Source organism: Cricetulus griseus, chromosome 4, assembly GCF_003668045.3.
Source record: "Cricetulus griseus strain 17A/GY chromosome 4, alternate assembly CriGri-PICRH-1.0, whole genome shotgun sequence".
Lineage (NCBI taxonomy): Eukaryota > Metazoa > Chordata > Mammalia > Rodentia > Cricetidae > Cricetulus > Cricetulus griseus.
In genome coordinates this window covers 46,720,935-46,746,812 of record NC_048597.1, presented here as the reverse complement: position 1 = coordinate 46,746,812, position 25,878 = coordinate 46,720,935, and the positions used below count along the sequence as shown (strand labels likewise).

The 25,878-nt window shown below is 40.5% G+C and overlaps 1 protein-coding gene across 12 annotated transcripts in view; it reads left to right on the top strand.

Moving 5' to 3' along the window:
- Positions 1–24,649, top strand: part of Zbtb20 (zinc finger and BTB domain containing 20) — a 760,216-nt gene extending 735,567 nt beyond the window's left edge. For all 12 annotated transcript variants that reach the window (XM_027412659.2, XM_035444554.1, XM_027412661.2 and 9 more), the window contains one exon: positions 883–24,649. In XM_027412659.2, the coding sequence (XP_027268460.1) occupies positions 883–1,304 (422 nt within the window). In that variant the 3' untranslated portion in view covers positions 1,305–24,649. The remainder of the gene's footprint in view (positions 1–882) is intronic.
- Positions 24,650–25,878: the final 1,229 nt, after the last annotated feature.

Sequence of the window (25,878 nt, the reverse complement as noted above, 5' to 3'; positions counted from 1 at the left end):
AATTGACCTAAAAGTTCAAAAAAACATATGGAACCATTTAATGGGGGAGGATGTAGCCTTGTAATAAGAATGCCATGCAAGTATTCCCACACCGCCCTTGGTGGTCTACAAACTGATTCCATATGTATTTCATGTCAACACCGTCACAATGAGGTAAGTAGGACTATATACCTCAGAGGCTCTTGGTGATTTGTTAGAATGATGCACAGTGCGTTGGTGCCTGTGCTTGAACAAGGCCATGTGACGCAGAGATTAACAGTGGTCCACCATCTGTCTGTTCAGCTTCCACAGCCAGTGAGGCCAATCTGCACACTAACCAGTTCACTCACAACAGCCAGTTCACTCTTAGGTTTCATTCCAGGAAGATTTTGTGAGACACTGATTAACTGAACATGTAGACCAGTAGCCCAGGCCTATAGTCAGTAATGGGGACATTTACTAGGCCAAATAGTGGAAATGGAGACTTTCCAAAAAGAGCCAAGTTATGTGATCAATAGTCCTGCCTCCAAAGATATTCCTATATTTGTTGGCTAATATTAACTGGAAATATGTAAATCTTTAATAATGGTACCGAGAATTACTCTCTTTTTTAAAAAAAAGTTGGGTATGCTGTTAATTTCCAAGAGAGCCACTTTTGGTCATGGGGAAATGGAAAAGTCTAGACTTTCCTGGCATCCTTAAAGCAAGCTTCCTTGCTCTGAACAAGAAAATCCAGGAAGGCCTAGATCTTTCCAACCAAGGATGATGATCCATGAACCAATCAAATGTATTATTTTTTTAATTTTTTGTTTTTCTCTTTTGTTGTCTTGTTCTTCTGTCTCTCCTTCTCCCACTTTGGCCATGTCTTGTTCTGTTCTCTTGCTGTCTCTCCCACATCAACAGGTGAGAAGCCCCACCAATGCAGCATCTGTTGGCGCTCCTTCTCTTTGAAGGATTATCTTATCAAGCACATGGTAACACACACAGGAGTGAGAGCCTACCAGTGTAGCATCTGCAACAAGCGCTTCACCCAGAAGAGCTCCCTCAATGTGCACATGCGCCTGCACCGCGGGGAGAAATCCTATGAGTGCTATATCTGCAAAAAGAAGTTCTCTCACAAGACCCTGCTGGAGCGACACGTGGCTCTGCACAGTGCCAGCAACGGGACCCCTCCCGCAGGCACGCCCCCAGGTGCCCGCGCCGGCCCACCAGGCGTGGTGGCCTGCACTGAGGGGACCACTTACGTCTGCTCCGTCTGCCCAGCAAAGTTTGACCAAATGGAGCAGTTCAACGACCACATGAGGATGCATGTGTCTGACGGATAAGTAGTACCTTTCTCTCTTTCTTACGAACCAAACAAAACAACAACAAAAGAATAAACAAACAAACAAACAAAAAGCTATGGCACTAGAATTTAAGAAATGTTTTGGTTTCATTTTTACTTTCTGTTTTTGTTTTTGTTCCGTTTTATTTTGTACTACATGAAGAACTGTATTTTGCCTGCTGGTACATTACATTTCTGGAGGCTCGGGTGAATAATAGTTTTCCCAGTCTCCCTTGGATGGTGGCCTTAAGGCCTGGTAGTGCTTCAAGAGGTCCACTGGTTGGATCTCTAGCTACTGGCCTCTAAATACAACCCTTCTTTACAAAAAACAAAAAAACAAAACAAAACAAAAAAACAAAACAAAAACAAAAAAAGCAAAAAACCACACACACAAAAAAACAAAAACAAAACAAAAAAATCTTTTAAAAAAGTTTTAAAAAGTTTAAAAAAAAAAAAAGAAAAAGTTGTTTTCCACTCATGAAGAGCACTACAAAATCTATAAGGAGATGTAAAAGGCCTGCTGTCTTTAAGTACACCGCTCACAGTGTTTCAGTGGACATTTCACAATTCTGGCCACTTGGACTTCACAGTAACCAGTTAAAACTGTGGAATATCACTTCTGGTTGAAAACCGAGAGGAAAGGCCCTGCTGTTTCCACCTACATTATTAAAGGGCTGTGGGATGGGAGGGGGCAGTGAGCCCAGTGGTGTGGGGAGAAAGTGGCATGGCAGGCTTCTCCCCAATTCTGCCGGGTCCACACCCTGGCCCAACTCCTTCACATCCCCCCCACACACACTTTCAGCAGAAGCCAGAAGACTTGGACAAGCAACAAGCAACAGTGGCTATCGTATTTATTCAGTGTCTTCGCTGAGCTGCAGCCTCAGCGCAATCAGGAGGGACTTTTATGAAAGGCAGGAATGCAGAGAAAACGATAACAGATTTCACACTTATGTTTCTAGGTACAAGAGAAGGATTATTTCCAACAACCTTTGCAAAAAAAAAAGTGTCAGGATATATTCTTGTGGAAGAGAAAAAGAAAGAGAAATGGAGGGTGGGGGGAACGATAAAAGTTCTTGAGGCTTTTTTAATTCAAAATTTTATAGAGGGGCAAAAGTGATGTTTACCAGATAGAATGCTGATTTTTTAAATATATTTACAACAGTATTTGTGTAAAAAAAAAACAAAAAAGTAAGATTGTCAAAAGTAATTTTTTCTCATTTTGGGTTTGCATACACTGCCGCCAGTCCCTTCTCGTGTACACACACACACACACACACACACACACACACACACATATATATATATATATATATATTTTGGTAAGTCAAGACTGTTAAGGTTAGCGATACTGCTTCCAGATAGAAAGAATAAAAGGCAACTAAAGTTATATTTGAAAGAGAGGAAGGATATTTTCTTCATATTTTTTTCTTAGTTTTTTATTATTTTAAGTATTGCCTGGGTTGCTGAGGGCCAGAGAGGCCCACCCACCCCTGCTGTAATTTCAGCTGCTGCTCTGTTTTGCTGTGTAGATCTTTGACTTCTAGCAAGCTTAAGTTGCTCCACTGAATATTTTTTTCATCGATCCATCTAGAATTCTGTCCTTTTTCGTGGGAGGGACATGACCCTTTAGCAGATTTCTTCTCCAAAATTTCACTGAGCTCTTAGGATTCTAGAATTTCCATTTACCTTGCTTTTTCTCTTTGATGAAACACTAGTAGTCTAGAGATCTTGACAAAGGGGTTTGTTTCCTTTATGGTCAGCCAGGAAGAGGACTCTACAAAACTCTACCCTCCACTGTGTAAACGTCACTATGAGAAGTCTGTTACAAACTACAATGCGTCGATGCCAAAACTCCTTTCTTTCTTTAAACATCACCTTTGGACTCTTCCCACCATGGCTAAGAGGGTCAAGTAGGGTGGTCCCTCTTTAGTCGATTAGTAACCCAATTTCCCTATGCTAACAGCCAGCTTTCAAAAGGCCCTGGATCTTGGGCACTATCCCAGGTGCCACTCTTTCTAGTTGAGATCTCTCTCCTTGGTCTTGATCAAGAAATCCTAAGATTTTTCCAATTTTATACAGTGTCCTCAAGGGAAAAATAGGACTTTTTAAACCTAGCTAATACTGGAAAAGTAATTTCATGACTGGGCATGTTTTAGCATACTTAAAAGGAAAAGTAAATATTCCAATAATGCAGGAATATCAAACTACATTTTTAAAAAGAAGAAAAGAGAGGATATTTTCGTTTCTAAATTGCTCTACATTTTAATTTAATTTTCCTCCTAATTTTCCTGTTAGCATTTTATTTACAAAAAAAAAATGCAGCAAAAGAGGCAAATTTTTCCAAGGCAAGCAACTCTCTAATGACTAAATTGGTTTTATTCATATATTTTAGACAATTGGTTAACTTGGATCTTTTCCATATGTTCTTTGTGGTGTTTAGTAGTTTGTGCAACTGGAGTGTTTGTGGAGTTTGAGTCGGTCTTATGGTGCTTCATTCAGGGGATATTTTGCTAGAAGTTGTAATGTGGATTTGGATGCTTAGCTGACTACTGAGGACCACTCATCTTGATTTCTAAGAGGACAACCAAGAATGTGTGTGATCTGTGTTAAAAATGTGCCAGTCCTCCCTCCCCACCCCACCCCACCTCACCCCACCCCAGTAGTGACTTCATGTTTCCTTACCACCAATAGAGGGAGCATTAAGTAACTACATCGTAGAATCATTTTGATAATTTCAAAAATGTGTAATTTAACCCATTAGAAAAAAAAAAAAGACTGACATTGTGATAATTTTCCTTAATCTGATGAAAAAGAAAGAAAGACATGAAATCACTCATCATATAAAACAAACGAAAGAAGGTCAAAACCTAGTTTTAGTTACTTTCTCTGTTGTCAGGGGTGCATTTAAAAATAATGCTTCTATTCAAACCTTAGCAAAGTAGCAGAATTCATATTTCTGGGAAAACTTATCTTGAGGGCTGTTGGGCTACACTTCCCCATCTACTTCTTAAATATGAAAGAGACCCATTTGCCTTAACGCTCATTTGCCATTGTCAGAAGCTAAGCAAGTGGGTTAAAACTCCAACATCTGTTGTAGAGTACTGAGGAAAAGAGCAGGTGACTGGAAACCCTGGTGTACACCCCTTTCTTATTAAAGGGATTGCCTCCTTTTAAAAAGGGTGGGGAGGTCCCTAAAGAATTTTGGTAAGGCCCTACTGTCTAGCTCATTCTGTTGTATTTATTTTTCTCCCAAAGATCTCACAACCTAAAACATTTGACATTGTTCTCTAGAACTGGGAGGCCACTATATTGGCATGAGAGCCCTCAAGCAAGGATGCTTCTTCAGGGCTAATGGCATTATCTAGCCTTTAAAGGGCTGCTTTCTGACTGATCCACAATTTTGAATATAGTCCTGTCTGCTCCTATTCCAAAAGATACAGGAGCTTGATTGCCCATGCACAATCGCTGTCTCGAAATCACAAGTAACAGAGGGGCCAGGAAGAGTCTTCTTAATTTTTGGTTTCCAGTCCTGAAGTTTTTATGATGGATGCTGAAAGTGTTTTTAAAACCAGAAAAGAAAAAAGGTCTTTTTAGTATTCAGGAAAACACACACACAGAGTGATAGAAGCAGATGTTCTAGGCAGAAGACCTTAAGCACAAAGAACAAGAGCTGGTATGCAGAAGAAGATAATTTTTAAAACAATCTATGATTTTTAAATGGAATTTGTTGAATACAAAAACAGAAAAAATGTCTGAGGAATGTTTGTCTCAACACGTTTATATAGAAATTATGAAAATTAAATTCCCTAGCACTAAAAACATTGATAGTGTCTCAGCATGTGGGTAGTTTTTCCTGTACTAAGTACCAACATTTGTACAAAAAGAGCCCCTTCCTGTAAAATAACCCCCCCAAAAGACCATAATTATAACTAATGGATGTTCAGTTCTACAATTAAAAACAAACAAATGAGAAACAAGTCTCCCGCAATCTGAAATGAGAATGTATATCAAAGTTTCTTCATTGTTGTAGACGTGCACTCCTCACAGCCATGTTGCAGGCTCTCCCATCCCAGTTCTGTTTGCCAGGAATGAGGGTGGTACATAACCGTGGCTCATGCCTCAGGTGTACTGTTCCTGCCTCCTGTATCTAGAGGTCACAGTAGCTCTTGGCCTTAGAAAGACATGGGTTTGCCTCTTTCTCTATAAGTCAGAGAGCTTCATTTTTTATCATGATATCATGTAAGATCAAGAAAACCCTTTCCAACCCCTGAACAGGGTGAGTCTGTGTCTGAGTGAGCAAGAAAAGGTTTCCTCTGGGCATGCTTGTTTCCCTGTCAGTCTTCCTGTTGTCACCTACGTGTGCTTCCATCTCCCACACCAGCACGGTCCTGCTGCCCCCAAAGCAGTGTTTTCTTTCAGCATAAAAGTTAAAAAGGAAGTGGTGCCTCATAAAACCTCTCTGGTCCCCAGAAAAATACAGCAAAGTTCCTTGTTGCTTTTCTATTGCAATCCTTTAAAATAACTCTAACTCCCAACACCTGTGCCGTGAGGAATGTCCAAGTGAGGTGATTCTGGCCAGGATGCATAGCAGATATGTCCATTCTGAGCCTTCCCGATGTTGCAGAAGAAGTTGTTTGATTAGTTAGGGTTGGTCATGGGGAATAATATGGTTCTACAGAAGATCACATCAGACTGGCTCTGCTGTGACCAGTGTGGCAGCTGCAGCAAAGGGAACAAAAAGGTGTAGGCCAGGAGCAGACAGAAGATATCCTGTAGGGGAAGAGAACAGAGGGTGGGTACCTTCTCTGCTGTGGCTTGACTCTTAAAAGAAACCCTCCAAAAAGAATTCTTTAACTTAGTAATGAGTTGAAGTCCAGGGTAATGGAAGCTCTGGGGGAAGAGAACAAAAGAATTGCACAATGTATTCAGTACCCAACAATACCAAACCAGAAAACACCAATCACAAAGCTAGGAAGTTTGGCAAGAGGCACTTAGGGAAACTTCCAGCCTTTTCCATGGGTAGGGTCCGCAGACTTTCTTTTGAGTGATTTCTGGCTCAGAGAAACCTCTTTACTCACTAGAAAAGAACTTTATTTAAATGGCCAATTTTGTCCCCTGGGGAAAAAAAGAAAAAAAATTTAAAAAGACAGAAAAGAAAAATAGGACACTAAAGACAGAACCATGTGAGTTGGTGACAAACAAAAGAAAGGGGACACTAGAATTTCAATAGACTCCCCAATTGGATAGAAAAGAAAAAAATAGCAAAGCTACCCAAGAGCCTCCCAGCTCCAGACTCCTAGTCTGCTGGGAGGGGACAGAGTGCTTGAGCTGACCTGGCTGCTAGCTTTCTGGGGCTGGGCATAACTGGGACCCTGGCAACCTCCTCCTTAATTCTGTGTTTTCATACAGAAAAGGGACTGTTCTCTTAGGTGCCCGGGAAATAGGTGGCATGGGGCAAGCTTCCAAAATCAAGCTTTGCCCTGTGCTCATGCTGTCCCAGAAGAGCTTCAGCCCATACATGAGAATCCTTAAGTATTCCCAAGGGCTTTGTGTGCAGAGTTACCATTTCCAATACATCTTAAACCTCCACAAGAGACAGGCTGTGTTCCTGTAAAGTTGCACATGTGGAAGTTACTAACACAAAACATCACTTCTGGCACGATGAACAGCCCAAGCCAAATCCCCCAAGGAGGTCTCTAAGTTTCTCAAGATGCTTTTCTGCTTGACCACTGAACCCACAGCAGTAAGTGGTGTGCATTACCAGGTCCCAGGAGTGGCTGTGGAACTTCCCATTCACTCTAAGGTGAAGAGACAAAGATGAAGGCTTGCAAGGCACAAATTCTTTTTCAGAACCAAGTGTCTCCTCCTCACTGAAGGAGGAGTAGAAAGGCCCAGGACTAAAACTAGAGTTTTAGCTGACTGACAGCTGCCCTTCCCCTGTGGTTTCTTTAGACCCTATATGTTGCTCCACAGACTAAATACTGAAGTAACATCAGCTAAGGAATTTTCACAAGAAAGTGTTAGGTTGTAGAATTATTGCCTTAAATTAAAAACCCCGGGGGGAAAAAAAAGCAAGCAAACAAACAATACAGAAATGAAAGGCTATGGAGATAGGGGCACTTCTTGCTTTTTAATGGTTCCATAATCACAAAAAAGTAAGCTCTATTCATGACTGAGGACTATGGAAACAGTGACTTCCTGGGGAGGCACCAAACTTGTAGGGGAACCGGCTGCTTTCAGGAAGCAGCTATTTCCTGTCTACTCTATTTCATTGGTAGGTCGAGGCTGAATATAAAATAAGCATGTTGCTAAGTAGCAAGTCCCGTTAAACAGAATCACAGGTGCCTGGATGACTCTTAAATGTCTCCTTAACTGGGAGAACGATCCCAACACACAGCTTTCTTTTTTTTTTTTTTATAGAATCAGCATCTCTACAGTCTGCACTTTGTTCCACCTCAGTTCTGGAGTGTATTTGGTTTCTCTTGTGTGTCTTTGTTTAAATGCAGAATCAAAACTTTCAATTCTTTAGTAAAGAGGCATCACCTGCATATCACAGACAAAAGCAAGCCCCAGTCATGAGGTCCCAGCCTCAACAATGCCTGGAAATAGTCAGTCTCCCCTTGGATCTCTTGCGAATTGAGAGGTTTCTTGGTTCAGAGTACTTCCATGAGATTCTCATACTCCTGCAGCAGAGAGAAAAGAATTAACCCCCCCCAGGAGACATCTGTTTCTACTGTTGTGCAGCAGTTGTTAGAGCCCGAAGCATCAGTCTTTTGCACGCAGATGCTAATAGCAAAAGTGGCTTAACCCATCCAGTTTGTCACAGCTGCTGGCCAGAATATCTGCACCTTATACATGTGTATGCGTTGGTGTGAGGTTCTTATGCCATGACACTTCATTTATATTCTCCACTGACAACAGCATAGACTTGGAAATTTCCAGCTACAGTCCGAGGCCTGCCACTGGTCATACACCTGCTTTCTGCTCTGTTACCTTGGTTGGGTGCATTGGTATGTATGATGAGGCTTTAGAGCATGGGGAAGTAGCCCAACTGTCAGTAGTTTGTGCATAGCCTTTTGAGGAGAAACTTGAACAAATGCTACACTTCTGTGGATTTACCAGTGTGTGTGTGTGTGTGTGTGTGTGTGTGTGTGTGTGTGTGTGTGTGTGCACAAGACTACACACATTTGTATGTTTGTGTAGTTATGTTGTCTGAGTGTGTGTACATCCCTCAGATGAAACACACACAGGCAGAGTTCCTGGTGCATAGATACAGTTGCCTCTTCTACCATTGTGCTCAGACTCATGGCTCTCTTCCCAGGAAGCAGTCACCTGCCCACTCTGTTGCTTTTTGTAGCATTTCAGAGTTAGGAGAAACAAAGGCAGCTTGTTGGCTCCACAGCAAACCCACAGGGACAGGCTGTTTCCCTCCAGAAGAGGGTGGAGTACACATATTCAACCAGGCAGCAGACCAGAGGGGGCCATCCAAGGCACCTCACAGGACTCCCAGAGGAGAGGCACACCCAGGCAGGTAGCACCCAGGCAGCCCAGGATTGAGCCTGAGCTCAAAGGCCATTCCTGTCTTCTCGGGAACCTTGGAGGCTTTAGAGAAGGAGCATGGTCTGCAGATCGTGGATAAAGCCTAGCCCCAGGCATGAAGTCTCAGCTTGTAGCATGTGCACACCCTCACACACAGGAACTACATGGAAGTCCTGCTTCCAAACTGAAACTCCCGGATGCTGCCTGCATCTGCAGGACATCACTGTCATTCACAAGCTGTGTCTCCTGAACCAGGGTGGCCTTCGCCAGAGTCTTTCCAGAATGGGCTATTTACCATGTCTAGCAAACCAATAGAATATCAGAGGGCTATCTTGAAGGGAATCTGTAAGAATCAGTGTCTCTTGCCTATGTCAGACATTAATGTAGAATGCTACTTTAATATAATATATTGAATGACTGGACTTAGCTCTCATAGGTAACGCTTGATGGCTTGATGACCTGGAAACAGTTGGATTTAGTTTTCTCACTCCAATGCCCTTCTTTTACTAGATGGTTTCGTTCTCCCCCCCCTTTTTTGTAATATGTAGATTGTTTCTCCTTTACAGAATTCAGAGGACCTTTCTTTCCTCTTATGTTTTAGTGACATTTTCCCTTCCCCTATGCTGTAAGGCTACTTACAATTGCAACTATTTTTGTTGGTTATTATTTTTTCAAACGTGTGTTGTCTTTCTGTATCCAAAAGAAGTCTGTGACCATAACCACAGTATTTCTTTTTACTGGAAAAAAAGTTCATTTCTTGTTTTTGTTTTTATTGTTTCAATTAACAGTACTAGTGGCTCTGTGGAAGACTATGGTTACTATTTAGGTATGCTTACTTAAGTACAATACACTACATTGCAGTGTTTCTGAAACCTAGAATATACGCATTATATATAGCAACTCTATATTGAAATATAGTCCATTGTATTCATTTTAACCTTGAGTCTGCCAATGATCATGAGTTGATTGAGATGTCATTTCTTCATATATATCACCCATCACCACCTGATGCAGTTAATCTGGCGCATTAATTTTCATTATGGCTCCAATTTTCTTTCTATATTACCAGCTTCAGTGTTGTCTTTAGAAGATTCTAGTTTGCTTTCTATATTATCACCTTCAGTATTGTCTTTAGAAGATTTTAGGATTTTTTTTAAAGCTTAGCACATGTAGGAAAGTGAAAGCTGTTTAAACTTTAAAAAAATTATTTTGCTGTGGCTTATACAAAGAAGTTCATATTCCATGTGAGCTTCTTTAACACCGTGTCAACATGTGAAGAACAAAGGTTGTACCCATGAACACACGTGTCTGTCATCTCCCCCTTTAGCACCACCATCATCTGTACTTGCTTTAGAAAGTAAGACCAAGGAGATTCTTGTCTGTCACATTATCTGACCAGCTATCATAAGCTGCATTTCAAAGGGCTGTTTTGGTGAGAGGCAAAGACAAGGAAATGCCTCACTCTGCCGACTATATCTTTGAACACTAGTTTTCAGTATTGATCCTTTACCGTCTGCTCTCTCTTTTTGTTATGCCTGCATTATTTTCATTAGTCTTCAGCCTTTCCCTGGAGGCATTTTGGAAATACACTATTCATTTTCCCAGGAGATTTATTTTTAAACTAAAACCACATTTCTGGAAACGTTTTATTAACAGAACTCAAAAACATATATGATGTTTTCCAGCCTGTAGACCCCATACTTTAGTGGTTCTTGGTTACCTGGCACTCAACATCTCTACTTGCTTTCTTCTCTAGCCAGGCCACCAAGGGAACATTCAGAAATCAGATAGCCTGTCTTCTAACAGAAGCACTTTCAGGTCATCTTTTCAAATCAAAACTTTCTTCAGCTGCCCTCTGCTATCCCACCAAAAGCCTGGACGTCAGAATCAGATCAACTGAAGCCCATCTCCTTCTCCACACTGTGTATTCAGGACAAAATGAAGTATAGAACCTCCCCGTGGTGGGCCAGTATTTAGGCTTCTCAGTGTGAATAGACCACTTTCGCCTTCAGTCTTCCATCATCAATTATTGAGTCTCATCACATTCTGCTGTGCCTATTCAGTGTCTCTGACCCCAGCTCACCCAAAGTCTCCTTGGCATCTTCCACTTGTGAAGCCTGGCACTCATTTGGGATCTTTCCTTTAGTCACTTTCGATGACACTAAACTAGATCTAGTAGGAAACTATTTTCAGTGAAAGACCTGGCAGCTGAGAAGCGTGATTATGAACTGAGTGGTAGTGAGGCTGTCCGTTCAGTGATCAGGTATGAGGTAAATTGTCCCAACTCCATTATTGTTGCTTTCCTTTCCTTGCCAAATTCTCCTGGTTTCTTGTTGTTTCTTTTTAAAGATAACTTTGAGCTACCCAATCATCTCTTCCATGCTTCCCCCTAAAATATTACATTATGACCCCCCAATCGTTCATGTCTTTCTTCTCCCACTCTTCTTAGCATCTTTCTTTAAATGAGTTCATAAACTTGAGGCTCGTAGGCAGAATGAAGCATGTCTTCATTTCAGCTTCAGATTTTAAAGGTTGTCAGTATCTTTTGAGAGTAGGAGGACCTGAGTCACAGTTTTAAATGTCAACTGTACTAGTTGAGATCATTAATTCCTCTCACCTTTACATTAAACCAAAGATAAGTATTTTCTGTTTTTTTAATACCACAGTTTTCAGATTCTTGATATGAGTAGACCACTTCTAAGGGAGGGGAAAAAAAGCTCCCATGTTGATTATTTCTGATTGTGCTAATATTTATCCAATGACATGATTGCCAGGTACTAGATTTACAAGAATCTGAAGAGATGGGTAACATTTCAAAATCACTTTGGTAGCTATTCATACCAAAAGCCACTTCCATTCAAATGCAATGTAAGAAAAGTTTAAGAGCATTTCTTCATGTATTACATTTTTTGAAAAGCCAAATATTGATTGGACTGAAACTTTTGTTTTATAAAAAAAATTACCTTGACATGGCATATGTTTAAAAAAAATGAGACTAAGGCTGACTGGGTCCTGTACTAGATTTGATGTGCAGGACTCAGTTTATAAATACAGTATGTTATTTGGCCATCATTCTGGAGCTCATTCCAATTACGGCTTTCTGGGCTCCATGAAGAAGACTGAAGTCATTGTGGGTGTAGCCCTTTGAGGATACTTGTAATATCATTTCACACTGACCCTTTAGCACATTGCCCTCACTCACTAGGATATCACATTGTCTCTCTGCTCATACAAAGATAGAGTGTGAGACAGTTTGCAGTGCACAGACACTTCTTGCTCTACCTTGATACCCAAAATCTACACTTAATATGAAACATGTATTGTCACTCGACTTGAGGCTTGATCCAGCTTTTGTTTAAAACAGTTTGGAGCATCAATTTTCACAGAGAGGAATGAGATAAATGGCAAGTTCAGAAGCCTTCCTGAGGCAGGCATCTCTCAAGAAACCACCATGTCTTAAGGCTAATGTTTACATTTCTGAAGACTGTGACCTTTGCTTGGCATGTCCTCCAACCTAGTCTTACCTTCATCTCTTCCTTTTCCCATTTGGGGCTCCTGCCATCTCTTTTGGAGGTACTCTGTATCAAAAGAGCTCTTGTCCTTTGGCATTGCTATCTGAAGGCATAGAAGATACAGGCATCCTAAGTGCAGTGTGGAGTGGGAGAGGTCTGGATCAGAAAGATCTCATTCAATTCTGTTGATCCAGGCTGCCCTCTTGCCATAGTTCCTTCAGGCTCTCCAAGAGATCCAACCCTAAGGCCCAGGATTTCTCACCACAACCTCTTAAGATCGTCACAGATGAATGTCTAAATCCTGTTTAATATTCTAGAGGGTCCAGGGTGTGAATTCTTACTACTCAGGAGCCTCCTGTTTTTACAAGCTGGCACCTGTCAACATCACCAACAGCCCCAACAGTAACTAATGCAGCAAAATAATGGTCAGAAACACTAGGGTGTATATGTGAGAGATTAGCAAGTGATTTTTTTCTTCTTTTACCCATTTTTTTTTAAAAAGGCTTCATACCCCTCCCAACACATTTCAGAAAACCTGCATCTCATTTTACACTTAAGTAGTTTTAGTTTTGCGAATGTAGATTAGATAATGTTCTGGAATTGAAGCTGGTAGCAAACGAGTTTATTTTCTGCACTGGACGTTAGGACAAGTGTGCATGGATGCAATTCCTTCAAAGAAAGTGAAACGTGGTAAAGCAAAGGGACAGTACTTTTACACATTAAAACAGTTGTCTGCTATCTGTAAACCTTGACTTAATCATAATTTTAACTTCGTAGAAATCTGAAACTGGAGGAATGTGTATTTTAGTAGAGTTTGTTTGTTGATTTGTTTTCCTTTATGTCTTTCTTACCCAGCTAGGGAAATGTTTTGATTCTCTGACTTGATGCTGTCCCTGCACATCAGGTGACTGCTGCCTGCCCCCCAGTGGTCTTTTGTCCCTTAGAAAAGCCTTCACTCTTCTGACAAGAAGTCCTTCCTCATGAAAGTCATGTGTTCCTTTTCTGCTGTCACTTAGATCTTTGAGGAGAGAAATTCTTTCTGCACTTTAAAGATGGAATAGTTAAACAAAAATTCCTTGAAGAAGAAACTCTCTTTACTTAAACGAATAGGTCTGGGCCAAAGAACGGAACTGACTGTTGAAAGTCATTCTTCTTGTACTACAGACCATCATTGCCTCCTCAAATCCTTTTTGGAATAAAGCTGAGGATAAATTTATTTTCTTAATTGGGATTTTTCTTATAGTATCTAGTACAGAATTTCCAGTAAGGAAAAAAAGAGTGAGCATTAATAAAATATCATCTTATCTATCCATTTTCAGAATGGTAGGAATTTCAGTCCTGTTCATTTTAAGTTGTCTATGTTCATAAGGTCTGAAATATGGAAACATCCACTTAAACTTCACTCTGAATCCCTCCCTGGCACTGAGATGGATGGAAGCAGATAATCTCCTCCACACTGTGTCCATGTCCAGCATCACAAAAGAGAAAAGCACAAAATCAAAAATAGGGAGGGGCCATAGTGCTTCATCCGAAGAATACTCTGTGCAGCTCAGCTTAACTTACAAATAGCTTGACACCTTTTTTATAACCTGGCTTTTGTGCTATAATTTAAATTCTTGGCTAAAACTTGGGAAATAAATGCAATTTCAGTTAAGTGAACAGAAGGAAATGGGGGGGGGGAAGCAGGATAAATCAATGAAACTAAACTGATACAATTCTGCATTCTTAAAACCTGTTTTCAGGGTTACCAAAGAATGATCTCACCCCTGTTCTGTCATTCCTTCCCATCTCTTTTTGATTATTTGAGAATTAATATAACTATACTCTTGTGATTCATGACTTCTGTTCATGCTATCAAGACTATCTAAAGAATGTATAGAAACCCTTGACTGCTGTGCTCCTGATCTCCAGGGCAAATGTGATGTGTGCACACAGATAACCAAGAATGGACCAGCGCTTTGATAAGGTTTTGCAGTAGCTTGGTGCTTTAGCTCACAGCTAGGGGATCTTTCAAAACAAAGGTAGCTGTTCTCCTCTTGGCTCTTCATGGGACAAATCTTAGCTGGAATCCACAATAGAATCAAAGGAGAAAATGCCCAAAGATGCTTGAGCAGTTAGTGTTCATCCTTACTCCCAGCGAGTTAGATTTCAGGTTTTTAGAGGAGCCTATCAAAGAATACATTGAGGATAATTTGCTTCAGCATAACAAATTAGGGTCCACTTTATACCATTGTTAAAGAATGGTGGTTGTCAGATGAACAGGGAGTACTTAGTAGTCCACATCCTTCACAGCAAGCATAGGTAAGAAGCCCATGGCAGAGAAAGTCTACACTTGCTTTGTTTTCAAAAGCCCCACAGTGCCAAATGTCCTTGCTTCTTTCAATCTGACACTATGCGTTGATTCTCCTCAAAAGCCAGCATGTATGTGTGGCTGGGAGCAGTCAGGCAGAGTCACATGTGCAAAGGGAGGGTTCAGATACACTGGAGACAGATTCTTAAGGGTTACCACATACCAAGTGCTTCTCCAGACTCACTCACATGCTAAGTCCCAAACTGACTCTGTCAACTTTCAGTAAGACATAACCTCCATAAGAAATCCCACTGCAAATGTTTTCTTTTTTAACTGCACAATATAAGGAGAGTTATGATACAGAATCTGCATTTTAGAATAATAATTCACTTTGTATTTAATAGTTCTACTTTTTGTATAAGAGTCACTGAGTTATTTGTACCAATTTAAAATTCATCATTTTGAGAGAGGCCTTGCAAATTTCTGTGTATGTGGATTATGTCTGTATCTGTGTAGCCAGGCCAAAAAACAATGTAGAAAGCAGGCCTATTGATGTTATGTAAGATGGCTGCTGCTTGTAGACCTTGAAGAATAGCTGATTCTGCTACTCAAAAAGAGCCTTGGACAGTTAAATTTAGGCCTGAGTTTTAGGAAACAGAAAGGCTCTTGCTTTTCTTTCTGTACTCATCTCCCATAATCCCAGTTACCTGACATGAGAAAACCATTAAGTGAAAGCACTACTGACCTTTGCATTGAGTAGCCATTTTCCTCCTCTAACTTATCCCCTTAATTGCAACTAAACTCTAGGCCTTTCTTTTCTGCCTACTGGCTTAATGTCTTACAGAACAATATAGAGATACAAGCTGGCTTTTTCTCTCCTTTGAGCTGAAACACACAGGAGCCACAAAAGAGATGAATCACACAAGTGTGAGGCAAAGGCTGTGTTTCCCACTTTCATAACACTGGTAACCTTTAGTAAGAGCTATTTACGGTTGAGCTTTGAGTGTGTAGTCATTTTGGTTTGTGGGATTTCTTTCTTTTTTTCTTCTTTCCTTCCTTCTTTTTTTTTTTTCACTAAGCATAAGTGCACTGCGTTGCACTACTGAGATGATGCTTTTACTCGTGCCAGGAGAGTGTGTCAAGTAAGGGAAAAAAGAGGCGAGCTGGGAGACTAGGAACCTCACAAAGACAAGACAGAGATCTTTTCCATTGGTCTTTACAGAGTCGGTGAGAATCTGTGGAATTTTCAACAACCCTTGATCAAGTCTAGAAACTGATATGCTGACAAAACCTGTTTTCTTATTGTATGGAAGTGGAGGATAAGAACAAATTGAGGATATTTCAGAACAAATTTATTCAATTTTGTTTCCAAATAAGCTTACAATAAGAGCCACAAGAGTAAGAAAGCTAACTGAGCTGATGGAAAGCCTTCACCTTGGCTCACAAGATGACACAGCACACCTCTGTGTGCCTGAGGGTCTTGGTGTCCATGTTGTGATATCCTTTCAATCCCTGACAAGACCTAGATCTGGGTAACCAAAGAGGAAGGCCATGCATGTGGTGACACTGTAAGGTGACAGTAAGGGAACAGTGCAATAAACACTGCCAGCCAGTGAGGTGAATGGCCAACTAGAAAACTGGAGGAAGGGTCCGAGGTGTCATCAGAATCCACGAGCTGCTCCATCCTAGACTGTCCTTAAGCAGAGACTTTGATAGTGCCTAAAAGTTGAAAGCTGTTGCACCGCCCCCCAACTTTTCAATTTATTGTTATTGCCTTTTTAAATCTCAGAAGCAACCGGAGTTTGGCAGCTCTTTAGTAACTATTAGCAAGAGGATCGTGTACCACCGGAAAAGCAATAGACTTCGTGGGGAATGAAACATGTGTAAGGGTTCTGAGGGACCCCTCCAGAATCCCAGATGACAGCTTTTAAAAACTCTTGTCCACTAAGAATCACAACCCATGTTAAGCTAATGTTGAGTTTCTTGGAACATTGTCCCATGTGAGGGCATCAGTTTGGAAAACTCCCAGTTGAGTCATTTTCTCCTCCCTCCATATCATCCATCCCAGTCTACCTTTCCAAGTCAAAGTTTCCTCTTAATATACAAAAGCGCTAGCCTTGCTAGTTAAACCCCACATAGGCCATTCAGAACTAAAGCAGCCCCTTAGGCATGCAGAGCATTTCCTATATTCAAATAGGAATTCTAAATAAGAGATCTTAACAGATACTTAGAATGCACAGGGAAAGCACTAAAAGGACATGGGGACAGCCAACCAAAGCTATGAGAAGAAATAATTGGCCTTTTAAAGTATCCTCACATTGACTATTGTTGGATACCTTTCTTCAAGCTTTGGGGAACAAATTTTTCTTGAAACTTGGATATTCGCTCCTTTTCTGTCACCAAAGATTTTCTTCTCCATATCCCAGCCTCCTCTCTCCCAAGCAGAAGTACCATAACAGGCCTGGGGATGCTTCCCGTGGTTGACAGAGGACACCCTCCTTCTGTTCACAGTGGTATTTATAGATTGTGAGAGTAGAAGGGCTACTAACAGTCTCTAGGACTTGAGAGTTAGTCATAAAAGGTTAAAAAAATACACAGTACTACTTGACAATATAAACTGTGTGAAATACAGTTGTAACCTGGAGGCTTGTGGAGAGAAAGAAACTTCCATGGAAGAAAGTGAGTTAAATAATTTAGAACCAAGCAAAGATCATTGATGAGAGAGAGTCAATGAGCAATATGAAACGGCAAACTGGGGCTCTCTGTGTGCCCTGAGCCAATGGCATGTGAAAGTAGACAACAAGCCAGAGAACTCCAGTACTGAGATGCTCCAGTGTGGGGAGTCTTGCTGTGACTGCTGAGGTGGTTGAGATGTTCATGGGAAGGGAAATCCGTGGAAGCAGATCTGTCATGATAGTGCCTTTCTTGTTGTAGCAAGTGATGTATTCAGTTACACTTTTCTGGACCATTGCCCCATCTTCTGAGGAGGTCGGAGGGATGAAGGGATAGGATATTGCCCCTGGAATGCTGTGATTTGAAGAAGTTTGCACTAGATTCTAAGCTCTCCTTTAATGAAAGAATGAGAGGGAAAAAATGACAACTCAAAGTTAAAAGAAACCCAAAGTAATGTGTTCTTTTAACATATCTCCCCTTCAGTACTACATCTTCCCTCCTTTCCTTTCCTTCCTTCCTCTCTCCCTCCCTTCTTTATCTTTCTCCTTTTCCTCTTAAGGGAAACTACACATTTCTTATTACCAAATCCAACTCTTAACAATTCTTTTTCTTTGTCCCCACACACACACTGAACCATAAGTTAATCAACCATTGGCTAGAGCTAGCTAGTCAAGAGCTTCTCCCCTTACAATTTTGCTTGCCTTCTCTGCCTCATCAAGCATGTACCACAGATCTACTGGACCCACCCAGCTCTTATGGAAGCCAGTGAGTCTGGATTTCATGCCAATAGATGACCTGACACACATTGTGATCTGTAGCTCATCCAAAAGGATGTTTAGAAACAAAATGAAGCCACTGTGTTTTAGCATCAGATGAAGGTAGTGCCCCAAGTTCACCTGTTTCTTCTTCTCCTCTCTCCCACCTATTGCCACGTCCTCTCCACCAGAATGATACTTCATCTCAGATATGTCACCAGTAGGATGATAACTCTTCCAAAATTAAAACCAAGCAAATACTATTAGCAACTCCCTTATGGTTGGATAGCTTCCCAAGGGTATCTACCTGATCTTGATCATCAGTTCTGATAACTTGGAAGTTTTAGCTGGCTCAAACATCTGTCAACTTTATTTTCATTTTGTTTCCATTTCCATTTGAATATTGAGTGAGAGTGGAAAGGTAGAATCATGGGAAAGATTTGGAGGCTGCAATTCTAGGGTATAGCTTGTCAGAATTCTGTATTATCCAAAATAGAATTTTCTACTTGTTTCCAATTTAATGTTACCCCAAATATAATTTCTATTACATTTATTGTTATTTTTATAAAGATAGAGTCCATTTGCTATGTCTAGTTGAGTGCTCTTTTTCTATTTCCCCACATGGATGCAGTACCAACCTGTTACTTAAATATCTTTTTATTATATTGTTAATATGTAATTCTACTGTAGACCAAAAATATAAAAACAAATTTGCTCATTTAAAACATATAAAGAATCTAGTAAGGATGAAGAGAAAAGATGAAGAGCAGTGGTTAACTGTGTTGTTAGAAATCTAAGAGTAGCCTTACCTATTTTTAACCAGTGCTTGCCAGTCATACCATAGTTGGGATTATATTATCTTGGCTTCTTCATGCTTCTGTTCTACAAATCTTGTTTGTCTATTTTATTTGATGTAATTGAGGTTGCACATGATGCTTTTTTTTATAATGCCTGATTTTATTGTACTTTTATCACTCATTTCCTTTAGAAGAATGAGGGGGAATGTTTTATTTCTACTTTTAATTTAAATTTTGTTTAATGCACTGGAAATAAAATTGGACACATTTCACTGTTTAAAAATCAAAAACAAAACAAAACCCCGAAGAAAAAACCAGCAAACAAATCAGTAAGTGACACACACAAACAAAAGCTATGGAAAATAATCTATTCATGTAAAATATATGTATAAGCTATGTCTCACATGAGAGATAAATACTGTCAAGTAAGAGAAACATATAGTGTAAGCTACAGTGCAGAAAACTCTTTAAAGAGGAACCTGAGTTTAAAGTGTGTGGAGAAGACAGGCCATTTCTTTCTGAGGAGAGATCTTGTCATTATTCCAATAAAAACCAAATAAATTGAATGCAGAAGAGATTAAAGAGGGAGTATCTCAGCTGCACACACACACACACACACACACACACACACACACGTTGAGAAGGCTTTGTAGAAATGTCTGTATCCAGTGCACACATGCACACATGGCAGTGCTCTGATGGTCCTCATGCTATTTCACACAGTTCTCTGAGGCTTACCGGTGACAGTCACACACATGGAAGACTGTAAGTCACTGAAATTGGTGTGTGTTAACAAAGCACTTCAATCCAGCCTTCTCCCTTCTCCAGCATCACCCACTACAAGGCCAGCTGCCCCACACATGTGCACAGTGAGAGCTCAGACACAGGTTACTTCTCTTAGCCAACGGGTTCATTATTTGCTCAAATATTTGCTGGGTTTTTCTGGTTTTGTTCTGTTTTAGAATGGGGTGGGAGTGGATGTAACTTCACAATCCTAATACAGTAAAGTTTTGCATCTTCCATATCTTATGCAAAAACAGACATTTAAATCAATAAATAATTGTGCCCTAGACTGAAAGTTAATGTTTAGGAGAGGGAAAAATTGTTGGAATTTTTTCTACATTTTTTTGTGAAGAATCTTTTTTGGAAAGGAAGGATACATATTTTTGTTGTGTAATATTTTCTATTTTTGAATGCATTTTATTGGTACAAGACTGTTTTTTTGGTGAAGACATTATTTAAAAAAAGAAAAAAAGAAAAAAACTAATCGAAAAGTTTGCCCTTAAGGATATGCTGCAGTTTTGAGGTTAAAAAAATAATAACTGATTCAAGATGCGTGTGAAAAGTTGGGATTATATTGTTGTTTTTTGTAATTGTTACAAGAAGAAGTTTGTACCCACTGCTGTTTATTTTGTTTCAGATGAGTAAGTAAAGGGATTGTTCTTGTTTTATTCTTTTTTTAGAGAAAAAGCTATTTATGAAATGTCAAAAACACTGGACTGTGAGTTTAAGTGTGGAAGCATTTACCACCCTGTGTCTTCAACCGATTATGGGAAAGCCCTTTTCTCTTCCCCCCGCCTTAGCCTTGCCAAATGAGGAAACATAACAGCTCTCAGATGACAGAGGCCTCCGAAGCCCTGCTTTAATTTTTTGGTCTGAAAAAGTCGGAAAACCAAAGTTAAATTTGTTTCTGAAATCCCACTGTCCATAGCCCCTTTTTTGTATAACATAGCCGGTTGGCTCTGCCTCTCCATCTTGGATCATTGCCTTCTTAGGAACCTGGGACCAGCTCTACGGAGAGAGGCATGAAGGTGGTGAGGTCTCCCGAAGTGAAGTGGGAGTGGGACTTGAGCCTTCCCAGGGCAGCTGAGCTTCTTCATCCAGAGGCGAGGATGCCAAGAGCACACACAGCCAACAGTGCCTGGAGGGCTTACCGCTGTCACCTTCATCTTCTGCTTCTAAGACCCTCCAGTTACCATGGCTCTGCCTTTCCCAACAGCCCACGTTCCATTGATGGGAGGGGACGGGATCCAAATAGAAAACATGGCTACGGGTGCTGTGAAGGCCCCGGCCCTCAGGAGGTAAAGCAAGGGACCACTCAGCACAGGGCTCTTGCTGCCCGCCTCCTCTTTGACTCTGTGGATTGTCCATCCATCTGCTCACTGTGAAGATGGAGAGGCAGTGTGCCCTGAGGCTGTTCAATAGCTTTTCCATATTTTTTCAACATTGAAAAAATAATTTTTAAAAACTGTGATATTTTTTAAAAAAAATCATTTGGCTGGAGGGAAGGGAAAAGGGAAACACCAAAAGCTGTAACATGATTAACTGGAGATATTTATAACTGGGGCACTTTCCAGACCATGACAAATACATTCTTTTCTGGACCCTAAAGCAGCAAACTCTTGAGATTGTCAGTGACAAAAAGCTGAAGAGAGGCATCCCTTTCCTCCTTCTTTCTCCTCTGTCTCAAAATCTCTCGTTTTCTTCTAGCTTCCCTTGATAACTGGCCAATGGGCTTCATACTTCATATGTGCAAAAACACGTGCACGAGCACACTCCCAAACACACAGACACACAAGCAAAAAAAAAAAACAAAACAAAACAATCTATTTCTCTTGAGGATCGTGGGACCGAATTAAAGTCATGTGCCTTCATTTTTTCCTTTTATAGTTAAGTGAACCTCTTCCTTTTTACAGTGTGTTGGGTTTTGTTTTGTTTTTAGAAGAGGGGAGGTTAAAGTTTTTCTGGAAGATTTTAAGCATCATTTAGAAGAGAATTTTTGAAAAAACAATTCCCCACTAAATACTAAACACAAACATCTCAACCCCTTCACATTGCACTGTGCACACTTAGAGCATCAAGTAGTCAGATACCTGACAACCTAACCCACTTGATTTTAGAGTGGTTTCTGAAATCTCTATTCCTAGACTTTTTTATTATTTATCAAAATGAGGCGAGTGAGGCAAGTTGCCTTGCTCTCCTAACTTGGTGCTTTTTCTTGTGGGGGTGGGGTGGGGTGGGGTGGTGGTGGGGAGGTAGAGACAGAGGGTGCATTCCTAAAGATCTCTGGTGCTGAAGGGCCTCGAGTTCCTTTCAGAAAATGTGTTTGACACATTCTTACGCACACAAGTGAATGATATCACATGCAATATTCTAATGGAACAAGGCAAGAGGCTCTCTGAAGTGGGGTTTTGCTTTTTTTCATAACATTTGATTTCTCTGGTGCCTTATTCCTACTCGATGCTGGCACTCACATACCCACGGAACAAACGCTGATGTTGGCCTCAGGAATGAGGACCTCTAGGTGATCCTTGAGCATGTGAGGGACATGGAACATTGGAGTCAGTGGGGAAGGAACTAGATGGCATCTCTTAGCTGAAACTACACAGGGACTGCACAAGCCCATCACAGTCAAGATTAGCAATGCACATGCAGATGCGTGCACAGACACACACACACACACACACACACACACACACACACACACACACACACACGCACCAAATATACTCTTTCTTCTCTGAACTTCCCTCCTTCATTTCCTATCTCTGCCTTCTCATAACGGTGCTGCTGCTGCTGCTGCTGCTGCTGAGGTGCCCGGAGTCCAGAATGCCCAGTAATCACTCAGGCACAAGCCTGGCACTGCCACGTCAGCCCTTGGCAAGACCAAACCCAGGTTTCTCTTGCCTGGGACTGAAAACCGTCAGATTTTTCTCAACAACAACAACAAAATGTTATCCAAGGAATCAGTGGATTACAGTTACTCTGCATTGAAAATGCACTTTAAAAACTAATACAAGCTCCAGACTGTTTAAAACACACAGAGGGAGCAGGGGAAAGATAAACATGTGCTAATGTCTGAACCCAGTTCAGCTTATCTCCAGTTGAAACAATATACACTCTATTATGTATAAATGTATACACACTTCCTATATATGTCTACACATATCTGGTGTATATATTATACATGTATAGGCCTGTGTGTGTACATACACACATGCACATAGCGGATCAGATGCTCATTAGTACACAAACAGCAGCAGAGGAAACAAGGTTGGACTCTTGCAACAGATCACAAAAAATAAAAACAGCCACTTGCAGTGACTTTGGTCATTTCTGTATGTTCATAAAGAATGGATTGTAACAAAGAAAAAAAGGAACAGTGTTAGTGATAGAGGAAAACTGGGCAAACCCATCTTGATCCAATGGGAATGCAGTAATGTTCTATACCATTTCACCAATTTTTTTTTTAGTCATGATGATTTTAAGTTTTGGCTATTAAAAATGTTTTATAATCAAGTGACTACATCCAAGTGAACAAAACAACTACAGTGAAAGCCCTTTTCAGTAGGAAGATGTCAGAAATCTCAAAACCCTTGGCCTGGCTCAGAACTACCATGTGCAAACCAGAACTCTCTCAACGTTTGAAATAAAAACTTTAAAACTCTTTGAAGCACCTTAGTGTGGCCATCCATGTGACGAGTGGGTGCCACTTTCTCCTTTGAGCACCTTATTGACGTGTTTTACTATCTGCTGTCTATCTGTTACCTGTTAGCTCATTAGCTAGCTGTTAACACACACACATGTGCACAGACCAGACATCTGGGCATGCGTGTTCTCAATGAAGTTTACTGTGGTGACTGCTGAAAGGCGAACTCATTTCCTGATTCTCCTGCCACAGTGTTGTGATAAGACTCGAAGAAACCCTGTCCCTGCACGGAAAAATGTTCCTTATCACAGTGTATATTAAGGTGGGAAGGAATATGGTCCCTTTTATGCAATTGCTACTGTGTATACACACCCGTGCGCGCACACACTGTATATTCAGACCTAACAAACACATATACACATAGCTCATTTGTCCAAGTGATATTTCAAATGTCTCTGTGGGTGTCACAAACTGTATGCAGTTTTCCATTTCCCAGAGAATGTTGAATGGAGGGCAACTTTTCAGACTGAAGAACTGGGCACTGGGAAAGAGTTTGGAAAGAGTAAGAGGCAAGAAAAGAGAGACCATTAAATCAAAAGAATAATTTCCTAAGAGGAACTGTGTGAATGGCTGTCCACGCAGGTGGGTGTGGAACACTGTCTTCTCAGTCTGCGCTGTAGAAACCCAAGCACACATCAACACACATCCTCCCACAGGGACATGGTCCGGGATGAGCAGGTCAATAGTTTTGAGAGGGAGTTTGTTCCTTTTTTTTTTCTCTCATTATACTCTTGTTGTCAGTTATTAAACAAACAAACAGAAAAATTGTTTTGAAGAACCTTGCATACGCCTTTTCTATCAAGTGCTTTAAAATATAGACTAAATACACACACCCTGCCAGTTTTTCTTACAGTGACAGTATCCTTACCTGCCATTTAATATTAGCCTCGTATTTTTCTCACGTATATTTACCTGTGACTTGTATTTGTTATTTAAACAGGAAAAAAATTCAAAAAAAAGAAAAATTAACTGTAGCGCTTCATTATACTATTATATTATTATTATTGTGACATTTTGGAATACTGTGAAGTTTTATCTCTTGCATATACTTTATACAGAAGTATTACGCCTTAAAAATACGAAAATAAATTTTACAAGGTTTCTGTTTTGTGTGGAAGAGTAATTGATGTTGCTAAGAATGATGTTTGTTTTTTGGGGTTTTTGTTGTTTTTTTTTAAATGTTACCAGCACTTTTTTTGTAAGTTTCACTTTCCGAGGTATTGTACAAGTTCACACTGTTTGTGAAGTTTGAATATGAAGGAATAATTAAAAAAAAACAAAAAAACTCTTCTCTTGGTCTCCTTGTATCTTCTTGGTGGTGTGTCTGTTTTGGGTAGCTGTCTGTGTCCCTTCATACTTGAGGTCTGTTGAGTCTGAGATTGTCCAAATTGAGATCCATACTTAGAAGGCCAGAGAAACACACCAGTCCTCTTAACACCCAAAATAGGGATTTCAGGACCTCTGATGGGAAAATCACTTTGGAGATCTATAGTGCAAGATCTGTATAGTGGAGATCTATATAGTAGAGATCTATAGTGGAGACCTATATGGACATTGCCTCAGCAGCAATGACGTGGATTGTTTATTGCTTAACGAATGTGCTCTCACTGTGCCCTCCCCATCTGAAAATCGGTACCTAGTACCTAGTGCCATTTCCTGTGGAAACAACCATTTCATATGCTCCTGTATTCTGTGAATCTATTTCAGAACCAAGTCTTAGTACCCTGGACTTCTGAGCTCTAGAAAAACAAAACAAAAGTTCATAGTAGAAAATGCCCTTTGATAACCCAATCACAAAAAGACAAACATGGTATGTACTCACTCATATGTGGATTTTAGACATAGAGTAAAGGATTACCAGCCTACAATCCACACTGCCAGAGAAACTAGTAAACAAGGAGGACCCTAAAAGAGACAAACATTGTCCCCTGGAGAAGGAGAAAGGGTCACGATCCCCTGAGCAAATTGAGAGCATGGGAAGAGGGGGGAGGGAGCTATGAGAATGAGAAGGGAAGAAGAGGAAGGATGCAGAGGTCATGAGGGAGCAGAAAGGTTGAGTCAGGGGAAGAATAGAAGAAAGGGTCTGTGATAGGTAGGGTTTTAGTTGGGGAGTGGTAGGGGAGGACAGGAGGGAGAAGGAAACTGGGATTGTCATGTAAATCAATCTTGTTTCTAATTCAAATAAAAAAAAATGATTAAAAACAAAAAAAATGCCCTTTGATGATTTTGCAGACTGCTAAAGGACTTCTGTGGGCACCACAGATCTTTCTTGTAGGTTACTCCACCTGAACATGGTCTCCTAACCTTGGCATTCTCACAAAAAATGGCTACTTGATAAGGAAAACGTAGGTCTTACTTGTCCCTAGTGAGGTCACCCAAATTGAACTCCTTGAGCCTTTAGTGTTTGTATTTCATTCAATACTGTGTAGAGTATGGATGAAATAGAAGAAATTATTTTAGCCCTGGTAGGCCTTCAAATCTAACAACTAGAAATAGGTGTTCTATAAAAATCAAAAGCAG